The sequence below is a fragment of the Podarcis bocagei genome (assembly GCF_964188305.1).
Source record: "Podarcis bocagei genome assembly, chromosome: 12".
Taxonomy (NCBI): Eukaryota; Metazoa; Chordata; class Lepidosauria; order Squamata; family Lacertidae; genus Podarcis; species Podarcis bocagei.
The window spans coordinates 39,438,949-39,463,517 of NC_138137.1; the positions used below are offsets into that span (position 1 = coordinate 39,438,949).

General features: G+C 45.2%; 1 protein-coding gene across 1 annotated transcript in view; it reads left to right on the forward strand.

Annotated features, from left to right (window-relative positions):
* The first annotated feature begins 4,052 nt into the window (after positions 1-4,052).
* The window catches only part of KIAA1217, a 375,624-nt gene continuing 355,107 nt past the window's right edge, over positions 4,053-24,569 (forward strand). The window contains 1 exon segment of the mRNA XM_081163126.1: positions 4,053-4,337. Within this exon segment, the coding sequence (XP_081019252.1) occupies positions 4,262-4,337 (76 nt within the window). The 5' untranslated portion in view covers positions 4,053-4,261.

Here is a 24,569-nt window from a genome sequence, read left to right on the forward strand (position 1 = left end):
TTCCTTCCCTTGCCCCCTCCCTCTGCGCTTGAGGAAGAAGGGAAGGCCCGTGAAAGGTGCTTCTCTCTCTCTTGTTCCTGCTTGCATGCTCAGAGGGGGATAGTTTAATAATAATAATAATAATAATAATAATAATAATAATAATAATTAAAAAAAAATTTATTTATACTCCGCCCATCTGGCTGGGCTTCCCCAGCCACAAAGTATTAAAATACAGTGGTCTGTTAAACATTAAAAGCTTCCCTAAACAGGGCTGCCTTCAGATGTCTTCTAAAAGTCTGGTAGTTGTTTTTCTCTTTGACATCTGGTGGGAGGGCGTTCCACAGGGTGGGTGCAGGGACGCGAACTTATAAAAAATATTGGGGGGGGGCCCCCCGGGAAAGCTCATGAATAATAAATAAGCTCATGAATATGCAAATAAAGTGGCGCCGCCTCCTCGTGAGCGAATAGGGGAGAGCGTGCTGCGCCTATTAATCAGCTCCGAAGGAAATTGGGTGGAGCTTTTGCTCGGGAGGGAGGGCAGGAGGCATGCAGCCCGACCCTGTGCATTTTGGGCTGGGGGAGGGGCGGCGATGGTGCTCTGCTGGAGGGACGCCGGAGATTATTGGGGGGGCGGAGCCCCCCCAAACGAATTTTTGAGGGGGCTCGGGCCCCCCCAAACGAATTTTTGAGGGGGCTCGGGCCCCCTCAAGCCCCATGGAGTCGGCGCCTATGGGTGGGTGCCACTACTGAGAAGGCCCTGGTTCCCTGTAACTTGGCTTCTCGCAGTGAGGGAACCGCCAGAAGGCCCTCGGCACTGGACCTCAGTGTCCGGGCAGAACGATGGAGGTGGAGACGCTCCTTCAGTTGAACAGGCAGTAACGCCAAAGAGGGAGAGGAGGAGCAGAGCCTGGAGACTCTGGGGGTTGACAGTGCAGGGCTGCAGCTCATGTCCAACAATGCTGATGCAGGCCCTGCGTATATGATAGCATGTGTTTGCAAACGTGCCATTTCATGCCATATACTTTATTTGTCAAGTTATAATATGGGAAAGGCCCCTTGAAAAATGCAAACTGAAGTGTTGGGCACGAAGGATCTTCCCTTAAATAGTGGGCTAAATTAGGCATAGGCAGCAAACGGCTGGTGGGCAATCTGGTCTTGTTACTCAGCCTGTGTTGCCTTGTGCTGCCCCCCTGTGGTGGTGACTCACCTGAGAATGTGAAAACCTTTGGAGAGAGAGAGCCTGGTGCCTGCCAACGGTAGTGCCTCTTTTCAACATCGCCACCATCATTATAGAACTCTGTGATAACGTTTTACTGTTTGACATCTGCTTCCTTCCACTTTTAGATGTAGCATGTGGAACAAAGGCCTCTGTGACTGCCCACATAGCTCTTCCTTGCACACACTGTTTGAAGCATCTCAGCAGAAATGACTTCAGACAATTGCTCATTATAGGTTTAATTTTCTTCAAGCAGCATATAAGGCACTAATTTCTACATGTCGGCAATGTCTGAGTGATGAGCGAGACAGGGTATTTTCGAGCATTTATACCTAAGAAGCAGCTGCCACTAAAACCAGCCAGAGTCAAGCTTGAAGAAGAGAAAGACCAAGAAGCCTTTGTATGTGATTGCAGAAAACAACTCCCCTACTTGTAACTGACAGATGCAACTGGCAGCTTGTCTTTCCCCGACTGAAGGAAGGGCAGCCTCAGCATCTACCCCAAGGGGAGAGCAGAATGACTACCAGCACATTAAAAGAGGCAGCAGTGGAACAAATGGAAAGAGACTTTAGAAGACTGACCCTATCTTTGTGGGAGGGCAGGTGCTTGGCATACAGAAGGTCCCATGTCCATTCCTGACATCTCCAGTTAAAAGGACGAGGTGGCAGGTGATGAGGAAGACCTGTGCAGCAAAGCAACTGCCTTTCGGGGTAGACCAAGGATGGCAAACATCAGCCACTGGGGCCAAATATGCCTCTTCCTGGTCTGTCTGCTTAACCCATAGGATTCTCCCCAGGCGACACCTTCCTCGAGTGTTTTCTCCCAGCTGGAATGTGTCCTTGAACTGTGAGAATGCCTCTTGCTTGCCTGGAAGAAGGATCTGGTGTGTTTGTTTGTGCATGTGGAATGGCCACTTTTGGTTTTTGCATGCTGGATGTGAGCATAAACTGAAGAGTCTCACACACTGTTCTGCTCGCTTTTGCATCTGGCCCTGCCTGCTTCTTGGTATGGGGCCACTGGAAAGCTGCCCCATGTGGCCCTTGGGGTAGACAACACTGGGCTAGGTGGGCAGTCTGACCTGAGACAAGGCAGCTCTCTGTGACATGAGATTCCCCAAGTTTATAAAAATCCTCTTAGAATTAAATGCGCTGGAGTTCCAAACTTGGGAACTGAAGTGCGGGAGCACAATGCAGTCAGATGCAAAGCCCCTCTTCAGTTTCTGCAACAGTTGATTCCTGATGCTTATTTGCAGCTGAACACACGCCTGTACAAGTATTGTAACCAGTGTTATCCCCACCCACCAGATTTAGATGAACTTTTCTTCAAGTAAAACTCAAATCAGTTCACAACATGAAAACATACTATGTAGTCAGCAACACCAACCCCCCAAAAATGTGGGTTCCCTTGCCCCAGCCACCTTTGCCACACTCCAGTTTTATGGCATGCTCTGAAGGAGTGCATTTGATGGCCACTGGATTTGGGTCTAAATCAAACTTCAATCTGGAGAAAACACAGTTTTCCCCACGGGAAGCAGAGGGTCAAGGGGAAGAGCGAATAAGCCCTGAGCAGCCAATAAAAGCAACTGGATTTGGTGGACTAGTGACTGAAGGATGTCTGGCTATGATTCAACCTGGGAACCAGATCCCTGCTTTGTCCAAAACGTTTCTGCCTCTTGTAAAATATTCAAAATAGTTTACTGGGCTCAACAACCAGGAGACCTTTTCATGCTGATCACCAGCAGAAAGTCTGGTCAGCGGAACATAGGAAGCTGCCTTATACTGAGTCAAGTAATTGGTACAGCCAGCTCAGTATTGCCCACACTAACTGGCAGCTGCTCTTCAGGGATTCCAAGAAGGATCGTGGACATCCAACAATGCGGGATGTTGGGAGATTCAAGACTGATAAAAGGCAGTCCTTTAGGCAGTGCATAAACTCAGGAGGAAGCAATGGCAACCAACCTAGATGGCATTAAAAGAAGATTAGACAAATTCATGGAGGAGATGGGTCATGAAGGAGGGCAGCAGTGCAGTTGCTGGAAACCACAGGAGTGGGGAGTGCTCTTTTGCTCAAACTCTGCTTGCAAGTTTCCCACTGGCTGGCCACTGTGAAAACAGGCCTCCATGGGTCAATTGGCCTAATCCATGGAGGCTCTTCTTATGTTCTTGGGTCTCTCCCAACCTTAGTTGGAGATGAGGAGACTGAACATGCAACCTTCTGCTTGCAAAGCAGATGCTCTTCCATCCCAGGATGTTCTGAAGCATCTCTAGGAATAAGGACGCTGGACTAGATGGCTCCCTTCTCCAACATGGTGCCTTCCAGTCCTTGTTGGACTACAACTCGAGACAGTCCCTTGACAGCATGACCAGGGGCTGATGGGTGTGGTAAGTCCAGCAAGGAGGTCAGGAGGTCAAGGCTCCATCCTGCAGGCCACTCCGTCGCTACGAATGCCCTCCACCATTACCAGCCGGCTGAGCTCCCTTCCTCTGAACTTGAAGCCAGAAGACCCCTTCCTATCAGAGGCTCCCGGGCCACCAGGCGTCGGGATTGGGCGCCGGCCCGCCTTCCTCCGGGGCCGCTCTCTCGCCCTCGGAAAGGGGTGGGGGGTTGGCGCGGGGATGGAGGTGACGCAATGCCTGCAATCCCGAGGAGAGCTGCGCAGCGGCGGCCTGAGCAGAGGGCGCGCTCCGAAGGCGAAAGGGAGGCGCCGCTGGGGCTTCTGGCGCGCGTGCGGCTCCGCCCCTGCCGGCCGGCCGAGCTAAGGCGAGGGGGCTGAGGCGCCTCCTATCAGCAGAGCTCTGCGCCGCTGCTCCAGCCCGCGCGGCTGCTTGCAGGTGAATTGAAAGTCGTTGGCGGGGAGGGAAGGACACAGCCCGCCGCCGCCGCCTCCTCTGCTTGCTTCTGCCTCTGCTGCTGCTGCGTCCTGGTGGGGCAGCTGAGGCGCGTGAAACCCGCACCCCCAGCCGAGCCCGGCGGCGTTTCTCCTTCTGCCGCTGCAGGGCAGCTGCTGCGCTGTGCCCGTGCCCAGGAGGCGCCCGCCTCAGGGGAGGCACCGGCCGGCCAGGCATGTCTTCGCCGAGGGGCTCCCCGCTCGCCAGAGACCTCGACGGAGCGGGAAGGACAGGCAGCCTCAAGCGCGCAAGTAAGTCTCCCCGAAAGTTTAGCCTTCGCAGCCGGGGGTGGGGTGGGGTGGGGGAGGCCGTATGGTTTGCTGTGAGATTATCTGCTCTCCTCATAGTTTCTGGGTTATGATGACTCGGCGGCAGTCTGCACATGCTCAGAGGCGCGCTTATCTTTATTGCTTCACCTTTCCCGCGCCTTAGAAATAGATCCCTTTCCAATACACTCTAGCCTGTAATTGGTGCCCCGGTTAGTACCAGCTGCGGAACTGAGCCCGCGTCTCGCAACCTTCCTGCGTGCCTAAGAATGGCTCAAGGCTATCTTGTCTTTCGTTTCGACGGCTGGAGGAAGGACTTCACTTGCGCCTATGGATAATGAGAAGCCGTCTTGTGTTTCCATGTCCCCTAAGCTTTGGGGAAGACTGGCTAGAGTGGGTGTGGGGAACATGTCACCCGTGGATGTGGAAGGGGATTTCTCGGAGCAGGAGGGAGGCTCTTCCAAGTCCGGTTAAGGAGACTTGAGGCTGTAGTCTTCTGTGCACTTAGAAGTGGGAGTACATCCCATGGAACACACTGGGATTTGCTTCCATTTAAACGTGCTGTAGGATTGAGTTGTGTGTGTGGTTCAGTGGGTGATACCCACACAAATGGGGGTGGGGTGGGGGTTAAGGGGACTGGTCACTCTTTTGTGCCACTTTCCTTGATCTCCTCAAACCAGCCATCCCCTTGTGAGAGCATTCTTGGTTGTGGGATAACAAGAGACTTTGACATATTAACTGTGTGGTGAGAACTGGGAGACTGTTTCTGTTCTGTGCAAAGACACTTTTTTTTTTTTTTGCATGGCAAACTTTACTAGCACTTTGGAAGGGCAGAATTCTAAGGGTTGGAGAGTGCGGTATGTGTGGGTCCTGCCACCCAGGAGTCAACCAGGTTTCAGATTTGGTTTTTGCACCCCTGCATTTCCATTGCTCATCCCTGTCCATCCATATCCATGGCCATCTAGTGTGATACTGATTTTGCTGATCTTACCTTGGGATCGTTCACCGTTTCTTTTTTTCTCCCGATCTTTCCTCTTCACCTCTGCACCCATCCATCATCCGCAAGGAGGCTAGTTTGGGAGCTGGTGGTGACCTTGGAGCATTCTTCCTAGCCAGTAGACCTATAGAACATGCACCTTCTCTCTGGGCTGCAGTCTTCTGCTTCAGGCAGGGTTCTGGCAACCTTGGACTTTGGATTCTACATGCATTATTTGTATGTGTATGTATGTATAATCTTTCCCTGGGACCAAGTCCTTCGCTTCAGTGCTTATTCTGCTGTGCTTTTGGCTCGCGTTGCCCTTGAGCAAGGGATTTGGATTAAGTTGCCCAAACTTCTTTCTCCTAGGCAAACTTCACCGCTTGTGCTCTGTAGTTGGTGGCTGGCTCCGACTGCAGCGAGTTTAATGCTGCTGCTTCTTGCCCCGTGGATATATGCTGAGCTCTGCAGAAGGACCTGCTACAGCAGCAGTTTGCATTGGCAGATAATCTTCTGGACTTGTTCCTTGTCTGATGCAGGGGAGCAGTTGCCTGAATGATGGGAATTATAACCTTTGGTTCTAGGCAGCCTTTTGGGAAGGAGAGGTAATTTAGGTACCTTTTGAGATTAACACTGTTTTAATTAACTCGAGCAGGCTAATCGCTGGGCACAGGATTGGTTCAGGCTGTTACCTGAAAATGGGAAAAAGGCATGCTAAGAATAGTGAAATAATACTGTGTCCTTTTAATTGGGTTGATTTTTTATACTCCAGTGACTTCCAGCATATAATTTGAGACCCCTTTTTAGCCTCTAATAAATAGTAGCTACCCTTGAGAGATTGTTTGCATCTATACACCACGGTTGGAAGGCTCTGTAATCATAAATACTTTATTGTGCAAAATTACCCTTCTTATTATAAGATGCATGAGGAGTTGCTGCTGCTGCTGCCACCTCGCAGAATGGAGATCAGTGTTTCCTTAGGTAAATTTGGGAGGAGATCCATGTCTGTATGACTATATATACCTTTTATATGTAGTACTTTTTAGCATACCAGGTATTTTGCAATCATTGACTTGCATCCTAGGGGAGGTTAACATAAAAATAAACTTTCAAAAGGAAAGTTTCTCCTCCTTACTGCAATACACAGAAATGATAACATTTGCAGAACTCAGCCACTGCTTCAGCCATAAAAGCAGAGATTAAAATCACAGAGGTGATGAGCCTTTCCTTATTTTTTCCAGGCGTCATCAGGTGCTAAAAAGATAACAAATGCAGGGTCAGGCAAACTTCCCCAGGGAGAGAGTTACAAAGCCATAATGCAGACCCTATTTCTGGCTACCACCTACCTAATGTCTTGATGACTGGGAAACACAGAAAAGAGCCTCTGAGGCAGATTGCAAAGCAGGGCTTTTAAAAAAAGAAAAATGTAGAACTGCCCGGTGGTACGTGGTTACAATTTGCATGCAAAACACACACTGCTGTGACACACCTGTGTGTTTTCCTAGTCTATGCATATGTGCATTCTTGCCACCACATTTAGAAACCTACGTAGAGTAGGATAAAATCCTTGGAGCTGGAATTTGACAACACTAATACAGCAGAGTGTTATACCTAGACACAAATGTTTCATGTAGCTTTGACCCCAAAAGGTATTTGTTAAGAATGCCGTATTGGATATTATTGGAATAATAACATTGACAACTTTGCATGGCTTATCAGGAAAGGGGGGGTCTCCGTGTTCTAGAATTATTTCCTTCAGATAAAAAATATTGGTGAATACAGTGGTACCTCGGGTTACAGACGCTTCAGGTTACAGACTCCGTTAACCCAGAAATAGTACCTCAGGGTAAGAACTTTGCTTCAGGATGAGAACAGAAATCGCGGGGCGGCAACGGGAGGCCCCATTAGCTAAAGTGGTACCTCAGGTTAAGAACAGTTTCAGGTTAAGAATGGACCTCCAGAACGAATTAAGTTCTTAACCCGAGGTACCACTGTATTCTGTCAAGCAGCCTTTCTCAGCCTTGGGTCCCTAAATGATGTTGGGCTACCAACTCCTATGATTTCTTGCTAGCATGGTCAGTGGTCAGGGATGACGGGAGTTGTAGTTCAAGAACATATGGGGACCCAAGCTTGAGAAAGGCTGCTGTAGAGGGTAGCAGTGGAGTCTGCTGGGAGTGTTTTTGGCAGGGGGAGGTGAAATGGGCATGCTTGATCGGGTTCTGGAAGTCTAAGGGAGGTTGGGCTTCTTAATTTACTTTTCAAATTGATCTCATACACTTTTTACATCACCCAGCTTGCATTTTAAAATATTCTTATTCAAATGCTCATTTTGTGTATGGTTGCCCATTAGAAGAAGAAGAAGAAGAAGAGTTTGGATTTGATATCCCGCCTTTCACTCCCTTTAAGGAGTCTCAAAGCGGCTAACATTCTCCTTTCCCTTCCTCCCCCACAACAAACACCCTGTGAGGTGAGTGGGGCTGAGAGACTTCAAAGAAGTGTGACTGGCCCAAGGTCACCCAGCAGCTGCATGTGGAGGAGCGGAGACTCGAACCCGGTTCCCCAGATTACAAGGGCTTGGGCTTGCTTATATGTAAGAAGGTATTTATAGATTGTACAGGGCTTTACTATATGTGTGAACTGAAACAAAAAAACTGAACTGCTTTCTGTTTTCAAAATACAATAAAACCTTGTAATAAAGTAACACAAAACAGTACCTGTACCAGTGCTAGATAATTCCCAGCTTAACATAATCATACTAAAATCAGAATGATCTAACTCTTAACTGATAAAAGCCGTAGTAAAAAATTGGATATTTAAACCTATTTACAAACCTCAAGAAAAAGAACCTGTTTTAACTCTGTTGCATCCCATAGCTGTGAGGCCACAAACAAAAAGGCCCTGTTACCACCCTTTTAGATTGTACCCAGAAATGAACCAAGGTCGTCTTCTAAAAAATTGGCTTGATGCCTTCCATTTTTCCTGCTCCTAGTCAGTAATGCGTATGTTGTATTTTGAACTATTTCTGTTCAAAGGCAGCCCCATGCTTGATAAACTGCAGAACGAAGGAGTATTTCTGCCAAGAGGCGGGTGGTAGACCAAACAGGGAAGTGGGTGGAATTCAGACTGTGTGGAGTGTGGGCTGAGGGATTGTTATGTTCATGTTGGCTCACCTACTTTATTTATTTATCACCAGCTGTATAATAACGAAGGGCTGTAGCTCAGTGGTAGAGCAGGTTCCCAGGTTCAATTCCTGGCATTTCTAGGCAGGGCTGGGAGGGACTTCCTGTCAGAAATCTGTTTGCTTGCCAATATACAACAGCTGTGTGAAGCAAGGCAGCCCAACTGTTACTCCTCTGCTTTTCTTAGGCCTACCAAAATGTCACCAAACAGTGTGCAAGCTTTCAAGTTCTCCAGAATGCTTTATTGGCTATATGACTGGGGTCAGCATATTCAGCAGGGGGCCAGTCCACTGTCCCTCAGGCCTTGTGGGGGGGCTGGACTATATTTTGAAAAAAATAATAATGAACAAATTCCTATGCCCCACAAATAACCCAGAGGTGCATTTTAAAGTGGCTGGGGAAGCTCAGGGCGGGGTATAAATAATAAATTATTATTATTAAATAAAAGCACACATTCTACTCATGTAAAAACACCAGACAGGCCCCACAAATAACCCTGATATGCATTTTAAATAAAAGGGCACATTCTACTCATGTAAAAACATGCTGATTCCTGGGCCGTCCGCAGGCCGGATTTAGAAGGCGATTGGGTTGGATCTGGCCCCCGGGCCTTTGTTTGCCTATCCATGCTATATGGCATACTAATTCTTGGAGTGGTGAGAGGGAATAAGTTGACTGGTGGTGAATGTGTAGGAACTTTTGTCGCATTTTTATTGGCCTAGTAAAGATATTGCTCTAAAATGGATTTTTCTTCTTTTTAATGGGCTAGAATGGCTACCCTTACTTCTTGTTCCCCTATTTCAGCCATATTCAGCTGAACTCAGTGCTTTATTTCTCTCTCTTGCTAAATTCAGCACTACCCTTGTTATCTCCATAGCAGAACAGTCCCCTGAATGACTGTGCCCCGAGGTACCCTACCCAGAATGGCAGGAATATAAGCCAACCATCCTGGAAGGTTAGTAGGAAATCGGTTTAACATAGGATAGCCACTCAGCAGCTGTGACAATACAGTTTTCTATCAGCAGAACTTTTTATTCTTTAAATATCCACTTAGTTTCAGGTTTGTTGGGCTTTGCACCTCACTTGTGACGGGCATTCTATTCACAGGCAGCAACCATTTTGCAAGTGCCCAGTTGATGTGCGACCACCGACATGTGCATTGTTTTCAGACCTGGAAGGGGGTGGGACAGGCTTACATGTGACCACTGACACACACCATAACCCAAAACACAACCCCTGCACAAACAGGGAGTTGCCCTGTCTTTGTTTTATACACCCCACCACTTCTACTTGTTCTCTGGGCAACTTACAAAAAGTCAAAATGACAATAAGGTAACATTAAAAACTAGAACATTAAAACACCACCATTAAAGGGCAATGTAAGGAAAGAAGTCGGTGGAACTAAAATGAAAAATCCAATGCAAAGTGGCATAAAAGCAATGTAAAGAGATTTAAGAAACCTGAGATAACAAAAGCCTTTGTTTGGCTTTGAAACAACATCAAGGTAGGCACTAGTCAAATCTCCCCATGGAGGACATTCTTCAGTCAGGGTGCCACCACTGAGCAGGTCTTTCCTTCTGCATTTCAAATGGCAGGGACATTTGATTTAAAAATAATAATAATGAATAATTCAGTTTTTTAAAAATGTTGGTGCAGAGGGGTGGTGTTCTTAGGTCAGGATCTTGTGGATACATCCAAATGCTCATGTATACAAATACGCCAGGTCTTCCACAATTTTGTAACCACAGCTCCTTGCAGTTCATTGGGTGCTGCTTCCCATAATCCCAACCCTTTTCGGGTGTAGGAAGGGGGAGACCTGACAGCCCTCTCTGATCAAGTGTTTGTGGTCTACGCTTCAGTGCGTGTTCACTTTTCCTAATTGAAAGTACTTCTCTGTCCCAAAGGCTGCATTTCTGAACAATCCAAAGCTTCCCTCACTCATGTGTTTCTAAACAAGTCTCTTTCTCTCTTTCTCGTTTTTATAAAGGAACTAATCTCATTGCATGTAGCCCAAAGGTTTCGCTAAAAGGGTAAACACAGTGGATGTTTATAGAAGTAAGAATGGACAAACTAATAATGTGGTGATGGCTGCTGTGTTAGACAGCTTTTGAATGGGTTGGGGGAGAAAATCATGAAGGCAAGCCTACTGTCAAAACCTTACATCCGTTGGCAGCTGCTGAAGGCCCCACAGGTGCTTAACCCCTGCTCTGAGTTGCCATGCTTAGCCTGTTTGTCTTTCCCAGACTGCTTTTTGACAGTTTAAATGGTGGGCTGCTTGCAGCCACCTGCTGCAGACTGTACAGTTGCTGCCTAATATTGCCACTGGAAATCCTACCAAGTTGGATTTTGCCTGTGCCTCCTCCAGCCTGGCACCAGCCCTGAATGAAAGAGTACATCTCCGCTGCTATGATCCAGAATAGCTAAATGTAAATTCCATCTACAAAGGCAAGTATGGGGAGCCCTTGGGCCTGCTGATGTTGTTGAACTACAATTCCCATCATCCCTGGCCACTGGCCATGCTTGCTTGGACTGATGGGGATTGTAGTCCAGCAACCTCTGGAGGGCCAAAGGTTCCCAAAATGTGACCTAAAACAAAGTGAATTGGTTTTTGGTTGCCTCACTATAGCCACTGCCTTAAAAGTATTTCCAAAAGATTGAATTACTGAATTAACAGGACGCTTTGGAGAACCTGGTGGGGAAAGATTTGACGATTGTGCTGAGTCACCAGTCTGGCAGCTCAATGTCTGTACCCACCATAGCTGTCAACTTTTCCCTTTTCTTGCGAGGAATCCTATTCGGAATAAGGGAATTCCCCTTTAAAAAAGGGAAACGTTGACAGCTATGGTACCCACTCAACTCCCTCAAGGGAGAAGCTCAAGGTAAGAGGAAGTAAGATTGGAATACGATTGACTATGTTTAATTAAAGAAGTAGATTTATTAAGAACATGCAGGATGCAACACTGCAACCCACCTTGGGACTGACAGTTATGAGTAGCATGGGATTGATTTTTTTATAAGAAATAAATTTCAATCACTTAAACAATTTGTACAATTTGACTTAGAATTTTTTACAGACTACTAGCTTGGGCATGTAGATCATGTGCTGCAGTGGATCCCCATTTTTTATAGCAACCATCATCACCACGCAGGCCAGTGAACATAGTGGTCAGTTTAATGCAAATTGGAGGTTGTATACTGGAAATCGTAACGAACAGATGAAGTTATCTAGAGGCATGCAACGGCCACAGATCTGATTTGTACCCTAATTTGGTACCTTGTAAAAACCCCATTGTTGAGTGTCATATGGGCTGGGAAATTAGTTCAAGTCTTCTCCATTTCTCCCCCATTGACTACTAGGAAGTAAAAGAATGGCTATAACTTCATTTCCTTTTAACAGAAGAAGGTGAAATGTGCAGATATACTAACTCTTCCAAAATGTATAAAGCCTGCCAAACCAGACACAAATATGTCCAGGTGTTTTTGTGCTGGGCAGCCTTAAAAAATTATTTTCTTTTTTTTAAAAAAAACCTATAGCTTTTTAATTTTGGGTCAGAACTGGATGAAATTCGCAACCCTAAGGGAATGAACCCTGCCAAGTTTCAGAAGGATGACTACAGCATTTTTCCTGCAAAGGCAGCAATTGCAGTCTGAGGATACGTGTGTGTGGGAAAAGGAATAAACGAATCTGTTCCTCGTGTTTTGTGGACAATTGTTCTGCAAATTGCAAGCATGAAAGGGGTGCCCTGGCGAGAAACCTGCTGAATTACAGGCAAATAGGTCCAGGGGCATTTGTGCTAGGAACTTTTTAAAAGTTGATTTGTAGGTGGGAAGAAATAAAAAGGGATTGTTTTCCAGGGAAAACCATTCCCTTTGATTACAAGCATGGCCAGTTGGCCTGAAAAGCTTGGCCCTTTGCCCTCTCCCCATTCTGGGGCTTGCTCTCATTTCACCCATCCTCTCTCCTTGGCATTGTATGGCAAGCTTAGAGAGGTTAAAGGTAAAGGTAAAGGGACCCCTGACCATTAGGTCTAGTCATGACCGACTCTGGGGTTGCAGCGCTCATCTCGCTTTATTGGCCGAGGGAGCCGGTGTACAGCTTCCGGGTCATGTGGCCAGCATGACTAAGCCACTTCTGGCGAACCAGAGCAGCACACGGAAATGCCGTTTACCTTCCCGCTGGAGCAGTACCTATTTATCTACTTGCACTTTGACATGCTTTCGAACTGCTAGGTTGGCAGGAGCAGGGACCGAGCAACGGGAGCTCACCCGGTCGCGGGGATTCGAACCACGACCTTCTGATCGGCAAGTCCTAGGCTCTGTGGTTTAACCCATAGCGCCACCCGCGTCCCTTAGAGAGGTTAGTTTTTTTATTTATTTCAGTAGATACTGGTACTTGTCAGCACATTTTTCTTTTAAAAATGTTAGGATTGCTAAAGCATAACAAAGCACTTCAGAAGATCCTGGTTCAACTCTTGCCACTTTGTACTGTTGCCCAACAGCCCTCCAAGGCACTCTACTTCATCTCAGAATTCATGAGCACCTGTTATACTCCTCTGCCAGGCTCTTCATAGGAACTTCACTGTGAAATGGTCACAGTGACAAGACTCAGTGCAGGCTGCTAGGCAGGTGAAACAGAGGTCAATTTGTACCGCTGCCCTTTCAGCAAGCAACTTCGGGGTCTGCGTTTAACCAAAGATAAAATTTATTTGCGTTTCCTGTGACTGATTGATGCCTAACTTCCTAATTCTTTGTGACAACATATTAATACATTTTCTCCCTTTAGTTTCAGTTTTACCATAGAATGTCTAATACGCAATTCTGTGGTAATGGTGCATTTGGTCTCAGAACACCGCCTCCCCCCACCCCCAAACCATATTTGGTAAAGCAAACATGAAGTGAAACACTTAATCCTGCTCCAAGGTCACCTCTTGACAGGTCATCACTTGTAGTCCGTGGAACAGTTATATAATTACACGCTCAAGATGAGAATATTTCAATTCTTAGTGTAAAACACAGATCAAGGCATTCTCCTAACTCCTAAAACTTCTGCTACAACAAAAATGAGGCATTAGGGTAGCTCAGTGGTTCTCAAACCTTTCCCCCCTGGGCCGCATTTTCAGAATAAAAATTTGCTCATGCCACACTGAATTTTTTATTGATAAGAAATACGTTGTCAGAAGGAAACAACTCCTAGCAGTGCTCGATTTATAACATAGAACATAACTGCTTTATAATATGATCCTGGAACATCCAGAAAGGATAAAACAATGCAGCTACATAGGAACATGAATCATTCCCCAAATATAATTATAAACGAGTTTCTTGCATATGTACCTTAAGTATGTATATAAACTCATTGAGGTGTGTGAGTTTCCTTTTGCTGGGCAATCTCATTTATATCAGGTCTAGTTTGAGACCAACAAACTCTCATCTTCTCATTAACACAAAGAAGCCTTTCTCTTTTCTGATCTTTCATATTTGCCAGTTGATAATCACTGTTCACAACAATATGTCATGGAGAACTGCGGAAGACTAGCCAGTGCTATTCTCCAGCACTCTTTTCAGTCAACTATTCTGGATCTCAGCTAGGATTGTTCTCAGTATAACTTGATGCTCTTGCTCTCTTTTTGAATATCTATCTATATTCTGCAAATAAAAAAATATTTTGATACTGTAATATACTACACTGAATTGTTCAAATGTTTCTTTAATTGGCCTTGAATACTCCTGTCACGCTTGCCATTCTCTCCTTCCACACCAGTATGGCGTGCCACACCCTTTAAGAACCGCTGGAGTAGCTGTATTTTTAAAATTATCTAATTTTCAACCGACTATTTAGAAGAAATTAGCTGTCATATTATCAGAAACAGTCTACTGTGGTATGTCTTAACATTGCAGTGCCTACAAAAGAAAATAGTCTCCTTTTATCTTTGCAGATGTATGTACTAAATTGTTCTTCTAATTTGCTTTACTTCTAATTGACTGCCTTTTCTACAGACTGCTTTTGAAATGAGATGCAGTCATTTGAAGATGAAAAAAATTGCACTTGGCTGCTGTGTTTTAGGAGACCTGCCACACACACACACACACACACACACACACACACACACACACACACACAGTGTGTGTGTTACATGGACATTTTCTCTCCGGTAGGAAGTATTTGTGACTAAAGAGTACATATGCCCTTGCTGTATGTTACTCGGCTGAAAATCCCATATGTATTTCTGCTATTGTTGATGGCATTTAATTGAAATATCCGTCCTGTTAGGATTGTGGCTGTAACTTCAGGACAAAGTGGCAGGAAAAGATGTCTGCATCAAATGTGGCATTGTGAGGTGTTAGGAGAAACTGCCAAGGCTGTTTATGATGATGTCGGGATTTTGTGAACTCCCTCTTGACTGTCAAGTAGCGCGCTTGTCATCTGCCGAGTTGCTAAGGTCACCTCTAGATGCGAGAAGGGACAGTTCAATATCACACAAGATTGTGTGAAGCAGGAGGCGTAGTAATAGTAGGCTCAGGACCCCAGCATGCAAAAGACGTCCACCCAAGTAAAACCGTATTCACCACCAGCAAGTTGACAGACTCTCTAAGCCACATTGGAGCTGACAGTGGAATTCAGAACCAGTAATTCTTTCGTCGTACTTTCGTTTTCTGATTCTGCTCTTGACCTCTGGTCGATCACGCTCTCACCCCATTTCAGACTCCCCATGCCTGCCTACAGGAGTGAAGAACCTCAGGTCTAGGCTGAATGTGGCCCTCTACACCTTTTTGTCTGGCCCTTGGGAATGTCATCATGCCATGGTTTCCCCAGGGAACACCCATTAGTGGTCCTGTTTTATGCTCTTCACATGCTTTTATTTTATGAAATGTGCTCTTGAACTGTGGTAGGCTTGAGCTGTGTATTTGTAGGAATCTCATGACTTTCGCATGGTTGCTAGTGTACAAAGAATGATATCCTTGGCTCTGCCCACTGTTGGCTTTGTGGCCCCTGAAAGGTTGCTCAGTAAAGAATGTGGCCCCTTGGGCTGGAATATTCCCCACCCCTGCTCCATTAACTTTCTTCTGGAAGCTATATTTCCAATAAGCACTCTGGCCCTTCCAGTTTTTCTCTCTTGCTCAGGGCCTATCTTCTGAGCTTCCCTGCCTCTCCTTCCGGCTGTAGCCTTTGCCCAGGAGGTGCTCCCGTGGGGCTTTTGTCTCTTCACAGCATGGTCCCTAAGGATTAAGTGGCTCAGAAGATGAACATAACAAGAAATGGCATCAATCTGGAGGTAACAATAGAGGATCAGAGAGAGAGAGAGAGGGGTAGATTGATAAATCGAAGGAAGAAGTTATGTACTGTTAAATGAGAAAAGTGGATTTAACTGTTTTGTAGACGTGCAAGATAATTTTTACAGTGTTCTCCCTGCTGAAGAGTTAGTTTATAAGGATGCTGTGGAAATCTGAAGAGGTCTGATCCAGTGCCATGAAACAATGATTTTCTCCAAGTATTCTGTTTTATACAATACTATGAAGGTTTTGGCACATGTTGCAAAGTGTGCTAGTTAAAGGGGAGTGTTTTATATTGTAGATGCTCATCCCTAAGAATCTGCAATAGAGGAGCTTTATTTGCTTCACTGTTTGCTGCCAAATGGCTATAGAATGGAGAGAAAGAATGTTGTTGTTTTTTGGTCTATTGACATGAAATACTCTCTGGCTCAGGGAACTGATACTAGGACGCACATCTTCTTAAATGGAACCATTTTAAAGAGATGCAGGCAGCATTAGAAAACTGCTTGTTCCTTTACATCGTTTTGATAACACATTGGGACAAAAATTATTAACTTTCATGGATGGATCCATGCATGCATGCTTTAAATTGGCTGTGATGATGACCCAGAACTACCATGGGTCTAAACCACTGAGCCTCTTGGGCTTGCTGATCAGAAGCTCAGCGGTTCGAATCCCCGCAGCGGAGTGAGCTCCCATTGCTCTGTCCCAGCTCCTGCCAACCTAGCAGTTCGAAATCACGCCAGTGCAAGTAGATAAATAGGTACTGCTGTGGCAGGAAGATAAATGGTGTTTCCGTGCACTCTGGTTTCCATCACGGTGTCCTGTTGCGCCAGGAGCAGTTTAGTCCTGCTGGCCACATGACCCAGAAAGCTGTCTGTGGACAAACACCAGCTCTGTTGGCCTGGAAGCAAGATGAGTGCCATAACCCCATAGTCGACTTTGACTGTACTTAACCGTCCAGAGGTCCTTTACCCTTACCCTTACCATGGGATATAGAGAGAAATTTGGGGAAAACGTGTTGCAGTTGAGTTGGGTGGGGAGAGATGAAATCGTGTCGGGAATTACATTGAAGAAGGTGGAAACAGCAGGCAATTTTAATACCACTCTGTATCTGTTGTGCCCGTCTCTTAAATGAGGCTGTGGATCTGTGGATAAGTAATAGAAAAGTACAGCTGAAATAGCAAGGAACTGGAGCATCATCCCATTGCTGACGAAACCTTTTCCAACCTGGTGCCTCCCAGAAGTTTTGGACCACAACTCCTATGAGCCCCAGCCAACATGCCTCCGCTTGCTGGTGCTGAAGGGAATCGTAGTCCAAAACATCTGGCTGTAACCATAAAGCAACTGAGGCATGCTCATTTACTCATCCAAAAATAATATTAAGAACAGGGCACAAGAGATTTATAATTATAAATCACCATTATAAAACTATTAAAGGTCTCAACAGATTGGGATGGGAGAAAAATGGTTTCTCTCTGTGTACGTAGAAGTAAGGAGGCAATCAATGAAAATGGTTTCTGGTAGTTGCAGGACAGATGAAGTCCTTCTGCATAATGATTTATTTGGGGACGTGTTATCAATTGAATGTGTGTGTGTGTGTGTGTGTGTGTGTGTGTGTGTGTAGGGGCTATAACCAGTAACTGAACTGGGGATAAAAGTGGGTTTCTGAACCTGTTTAAAATGGGAGACTTGGATTAACATTTAGTTTCAATGTTTTCATTAATGTCATTTAAGAGAGGGTGGAAAATAGATGGACTTTCCCTCTGAGAGGGGAACAGTTTTGCAAGTAGAGGGAAAACAGTGGCAAGCCATCCCTGGATTCTTTTACCAAAGTTAAAAGGAGAGTAGTGCTGTGTCTTCAACAGCCCAATGTGACGTAACTTGCCTCTTCTCTCATCTGTCTTAATGACATTAGATCTCTAGGTCAGTGTTTCCCAAACGTTTTTGGGCAACGGCACACCTGTTTACCGGAAAAAAATCTCGCGGCACACCACCATTAAAGCCCCGCCCCGTGACGTCAGCGCGCAGCGTCACGCCGGGAGGGACGCACAAAAGTGAAAGTTTTTTCCCTCCCCCTTGCCGGGGTGGGAGGAGGCAGCAGAGCGAGGGACTGAGGGACGGCGGCAGCTGAGGCGGCGGTGGCTGTTGTGGTGGTGGCGGCGATAGCGGGCGGAGGAGGGGGCGGCGGCGGGAGTTGCTGCTGCTGCTGTTGCTGCTGCTGCCCGGACATGCCGGCCTCCTCCTCCTCCGCTGTCTCGCGCTCCTCCCTTTTGCGCGCGCTGCCCCGCCGCTCGGCACCACCACCGCGGAGCCGCCCCCGGCTCGACGCGGATCCTCGCCGCCGCCGCCTCTCGCCGCCCGACTCGCCCGCCTCCCTCCCACGGCACACCAGCCGATGTCTCACGGCACAGAAGTGTGCCGCGGAACACCGGTTGGGAAACACTGCTCTAGGTAGCAGAGTAATTCACCTCCGTCTAATGGATGGGGGTTTAGAGCCTGAAATGTATCAAAAGCCTTGGGTAATAGTCTAATCCAGATGTTTGCTGAACTACAGCACCCATCATCCCTGATCATTGGCCATACTGGTTGTGACTAATAAGTTCAATAACATCTGGAGGACGCTGTGTTGACAACCCCAATTAATGAGCCTCTTCTCCTTGAACCTAAATAACTCCCCTCTCTCATTCTGACAAAGCTGAAACATGTGTCACTTTTATGCTCCCTTGGCATGCTCAAGCAGTTCTCATAAACCTTGGGGCTCCTTGGGAAGAAGGAGCATGCTTCTTGTTCAGAGCAAATAACCCACCTTGGGTATCTTTAGTTAATAGCTAGTTCTGGAAATAGTAGAAACTCTGTATTGAAGCAAGTTGAGTGACTACAAATAAAACTCTTCGGAGTTGTACTGTGCAAATGGCAGGGCTGTTGCATAATTTAGGACTAAAGTGAAGGATGGTAAGAATGGGTCTTTATTAATACCGGGGCATTTATTAATTGCTTTAGGAAATACTGTATGGTATAGAGCGTCTAGATGTAAGAAGCTTCTACGTGCATTGTAAGATGTATCAGAGAGTGAATTCAGTAGCTACTTGAATGGCGTAAAAGGTTTTGACAGCATCCTGCACAAAGTAGAACACTAGCCTGAAGAAACACTTGAGTTATTGGACTGAAATAGAAGGTACAAAAAGCCATAGACCTTTCTTTTTAAAGGCTCATGGATACAACAGCATAAACTACTTTGCAGTTCTTGCATTTATGCTTCTGTTGTGATGCAATCACTCTGACTTTTCCCTTGGTTTGCTTCACTTCACTTGCCAATTAGAGAAAAACTATTTAGGAGGCCCAACTACCAGAAGTTGTGATATAGCTGTCTGGAAGGTACTGCTTTCAATGTGCAGCATGCGTTTGATCTCTCCAGACAAACTGCTTTTTACTTGGCAAATCCTTAGGAGAGAAAAATGCTTTTCAACTTTGTTGTATTATTACCTTTTGAGAAATAGCTATTGCATAGTACAGCAGCAGCTAATCTCAATGAAGGCAATTAAACTGCCCTTGTACTTTATGTGATAGCTTGCTGCACATAAATTTTAGCACCTAAACTTTGATTTTCTTCCTTATTGGCAGACAATATTTATTAACACAGAACTGAGTTGAAAGTGTGCTTAGTTCTTACACATGAGTCAGTTTGGTGTTGTGGTTAGAATGTCAGACTAGGACCAGGGAAACCATGGTTCAAATCCTCACTTAGCCAGGAAGTTCACTGGGTGATCTTGGGCCAATCACTGCCTCTCAGCCTAACCTACTTCACTTAGTTAACTTAGAGCCATTCATTTTAATGTGTCTACTTTGACTAGAACTTAGTTGGATGCAACCCACTTTCTTGCACAATGTCACATAGAAATTTCTTCTTGCTCTTGTGCTGCAGTTTACTGCCAGAACTTCTTCCACTAGTGCCTCTTGGCACCCAACCAACCATTAGCTGTGATTCCTGCATTGCAGGGCATTGGACTAGATTCCTTGCAACTCTGCAGGTCTATTATTCTATAACCCTACATGTTTAAAACTGCATTCAACCTTACTGCATTGAAGTTCCCAGCTACGATGATTGCTCAAAATGGAGTCAAAAATAGACATTTGTGTGTCACTGAAGAACATTCATTTGAATCACTTTCAGGTTTTTAAAAGAAGTTGAGATGAGTAATGTCCTTAAGCAGACAAAATTTAGTAGGCTTGTTGTGAATGGGAAAGGTCAAAAGGGAGCTGCGTTGCATTGTAAGTCTCACATTTGCTAATTACCTGGGGATTTCTGGTGAGACTTAAAAGTCAGGGTGAGAAAATTAGGGGAGACATGGGTATGGTGAAGGGCCTGCAATGCTTTCACTGGCCTGCATCACGTATCATGCTAAAAACCACTTTCTCCTGACCTTGGGTTCCCAGCATTATTGGACTACAATCCAGGGGGGATGGGATTTGTAGATAAGAACATAAGAAGAGCCCTACTGGATTGGACCAGGGTTTAATCTAGTACACCATCCTCTTCTCAAAGTGACCAACCAGATGCTTATGGGAACACTGCAAGCTGGGCCTAAATGCAGCAGCACACTCTCCACTAGATTCCCAACAACTGGTACACAAAAGCATATGGCTTCCAGCAGTGGCAGGAGGACATAGCCGCCATGGCTAGTCACCATTGATAGCCTTGTCCTTAATGACACTGGACTAGTTCACAAGTCACTGTAAAGCGCAGTTGAGCTTAACAACACATTGAGCTTCTGCACAGGGCTAAAATTTCAGGTGCCTTGCTGCTACCCTGCTTCGCGTGCTACTGCGTTGCTGTGAGCTAAGGCATGGTTTTTGCTTAGCGTTATGTCTGAATCCTGGCTTGTGCTTTGTTTCCCCTAACAAGCTATTTCAGCAAGCCAACAACCACCCTTTGGTTACAGCTTGTGGTGTCTTTGGACAGAAATTTCATTTTTTTACTTAACTAAACTTGTATCGTCTGAATCCGACAAACTGTTGTTAATGTGAACTATGGTTGGTTTTAATCAAGTCAACTTCAAACCCTTGGTTATAAATCTGTCTTGTTTAAACAAATTGTAGTTAACATTAACCAGATGTTAGGCCTTGGATGTCATGCTAAACTGTGGTCAATTGAAAGTGGAACCTTCTGTTTAGGATCACACTGGAGAAGGAGAGGGGTCCCAAGGTCTAGCATGGCTTCTGAATGTTGTCACTGTTACCCTATGTAAGGGATATCGACAAATAGCACTGTTTCAAATACTCTGTACTCAGTTGTGGTATTTTTCACTGAGTAAAGGTCACATCCATATGTATATAGTTCTGTGTTTGTTTTTTTCTACAGAGGCTTAATTTTGCAAATGCATGCTTGTTTCTTAACGTCCTCTTGGCGTCCTCTTCCATGGTTGGAGTCTGGCAGATTTCTTTGGAGATGCAGAAAGCAGAAAGATCCCCCCAGATGTGTGTGTTGAGAGTCACAGGACAGTGTGAGCTGCCAAGGTAAAGAGTGTGAGGCTGCTGTGAGAGGAGGTAAGAGCTGTTTGAGTCATTTTCAAAACTCTGTGGTGCTTAAGCAGGTGAATCTCTAAGGGCCAAAAATCATACTATATTAGTGTGTTTGGAGCTTACGATGTGCTTGGTATGACTTCACATAGCGTTACTTCACGCTACAAGATGCTATAGACCTGCTGAGGCTAATAACTAAGCCTAGGAGTGAGGTAGAGAAGCTCTGTGCCCAATCTTGCTATTATGATTTAACAAAGTTAGGTAAAGTTTCTATAAGTATTCAGTGAGTTACTCACAGTTCTTCTGCTTGGTTTTTACCCTCGACCACCAGGGTCAGTTATAATTTGCTTTGTTTCTGTTTAAACTGAAAATAAATAAAACTTAATAGCAAATGAAAAGTGTATTGTTTTTAAAGGCAATTGTGCTAAATCCATGGCAAGCCAATTCCCTGAGCCAGCATGACATATCTGACAATAATTCATGTAATAATAGGTGGTCAGTTGCATGCCAGTCCTGTTTCCCCCTGTCTTCTGGGAGTGTTTGGCTTGAGGGCTAAGTTGCGTATGAAAGGGAAGGAATATGAAGATAGGTCTCAGTTGAACTTTTATAAAGTTTTTATATCGCCCTTCGATTCAGAATTTCTAGGCTGGCTTACAGAAAGAGCAAACATGGATTTATTTATTTTTCACATGATTCAGCTAAGCTTTATTTATAGTAATGCTTAAAACTAGCTCTGTGATATCCTTCAGCTCTTAAGAGAACAGATTATATATCTTAATTGGGCTTTTGTAGCAAGAGAAATTGGCTAAGGTTGCAATCCTAACCTCACTTACCTGGGAGTAAACCCCCATTTGAATACAGTAGGACTGACTTCTGAGTAAACATGGTTAGGATTGCACTGTGAGTGGTGAAAGGAAACTGCTGAGCAATTTTGCACCTTTTGCTGCAATATTGAGAATTCTTCTTTTTGGCAAAGCCCTTGCCAAGAGATGTGGGTGGGGATTGCACTTTGTATCTTACAGGAAAGTGCCTTCTGATTGCCTCTTATAAGTAGCTGCTGCAGTCTGCAGCAACATGAGGAACCCAGAAAATGGGTTCCTTGGCAAATCCTTTGCCAAAAGCAGGGAAGGCGACCTGATTCTTTGGCAAAAACTGATCTGAGCACTGTTTTTTAGCTAACATTTTACTGAATGCTTTCTGAAATGTCACCTTTTGCTGCAAAATACAACCCCCCATACATCCTAACAATGGGTTTGGGGCAAATCAGCCTCATGGTTATCTCTTTGCCTTTTCCAGTTGCGTTGTCTGTTGTTGCTGCCTTCTAGGTGCCTTCCAGGACAAAACCTCAAGCGTCTTGTCACTTTTAGTTTTATTAGTATTATTATTACAAAAAACACCTGTTCTTCCTGAGATGGAATAATAGAATCATAGACGCGTAAGGGACCCCTAGTGTCAACTAGTCCAACCACTGCAATGCAGGAATCCCAACTAGATCATACATGGCAGATGGCCATCCAACCTCTGCTTAAAAACCTCCAGGGAAGGAGAGCCCACCAGCTCTGTTCCATTGTCAAAAAGCTCTTTCTGCCAGAAGGTTCTGCCAGATGTTTAGTAGGAGATGTAGAAATGAACCCTAAAGGTAGCATTTGGGATGTTGCTGCTACTTCACAGTTCTTGCACTTGTATGTGCTGGTTTCAGTGGTCACCTAGAAGTTACTTGGAGCACATGTCTGTTCAAAAGCAAGGCAGAGGGAGTTCAAATTAGACTTACTCCCAGGTAAGTATGGCTGGGACTGAAGCCTTGACGATAAGGTTGGGTCTACTGTGGGGGAGGGACCTGTGGCCTTCCAGATGTTGCTGAACTACAACTCCCATCATCCCCAGCCAACATGCCCAGTGGCCAGGGATTAAGGGAGGTCTGGTCCAGCCACCTCTGAAGGGCCGCAAGTTCCCCACTCCTGCATCCAGTGGAGTTGATTAAGGAATCCCTAATGACTTTTATTGCACTGCCCCAAATCTTCCTCCTATTACACCCCCAAGACTCTAGTGTCAGCACTATGCTGTCTTAGCTGCTTTCTAAATAGCAATTTGTACATCACCTTTGGATATGTGTGTGGAAGATGTCAAACAAACCAACAAACCGTTCCCTTTCCCTAGAGCTCAGGCAGAGGAGAATCAGAGTACTGTAGTTCTTAAGAGTGTTAGATTACAGCCAGTGGGGCCCAGAGTAAAATCTGCAGCATTAATGAAACTGGTTGACCTTGGCTAGTCCCTATCACTCCATCTACAAAGCAGAACCATGAATGCCACCGGGGGCCCTGTAGAGAGGGAAGCGTTGGATATAAATGTGGTTAATGATGATAGCTGGGTGTAACTCCTAACCCAGCGTGACCCACTCCTAGCCCAATTCCTAGCCCATGATACAAACACTCCTTTGTGTGTATTTATCATGACATTCTACTCAAGATGCAAAGTTTGGCTTTTATTAGTAAACATGTAGCTTTCCTGCTTGTGTTTATTGCCCAATGCTGTAGGATCAGTGCTGTTTTCCACATGCAAAGCAATTTTAAAGGTTACTGGGGTGAGTTCTGCCGCTGTCTACGAGCACAAATAAAGCCTATAAAAACATTGCTGGCAACATTTTTGGACCAAATCTCAATCAATCCATCAATCTCTCCCTGCCCCCTTTGGGTTGGTGGTGGGAAGTTTTTGCGTCAATATTTTATGTGTTTGCCTGATGTACTTAAAAATTCTGAGGGGATATTTGTCAAGGGCATTAAATAAGGTTAAGCTTGATTGAGTGTATATCAGATGTACAAGTGTGATGCTGTAAAATATTAAAGCACAGCTGCATTTTATCTTTTTCTCCCTCATTGGTTTTGATAACTTCTATATTAAGTAGGAATAATCCTGAATGAAATATTTGATGCATATCTCATCAGAATGGAAAAGTAGATCATAAGGTTGTTTTAAAACTTTTGCAGCAACTTAATTTCTATAAACAAGCAGGAAAGATAAAAAATTAATTACTTGATGAAGATGAGTTGTGGGCTTTTTAAACCCTCCTCCTCTTGACTATGATGATGATTATTGAAGGAATACATTGAAGAATGCACGGGAGGTAGCATTTAAAATACAGTCATACCTCGGGTTGAATGTGCTTCGGGTTGAGCGCTTCCGAGTTGCACTCTGCGGCAACCCGGAAGTAATGGAGCTCGTTACTTCTGGGTTTCGCCACTCACGCATGCGCAGACGCTCAAAGTGACA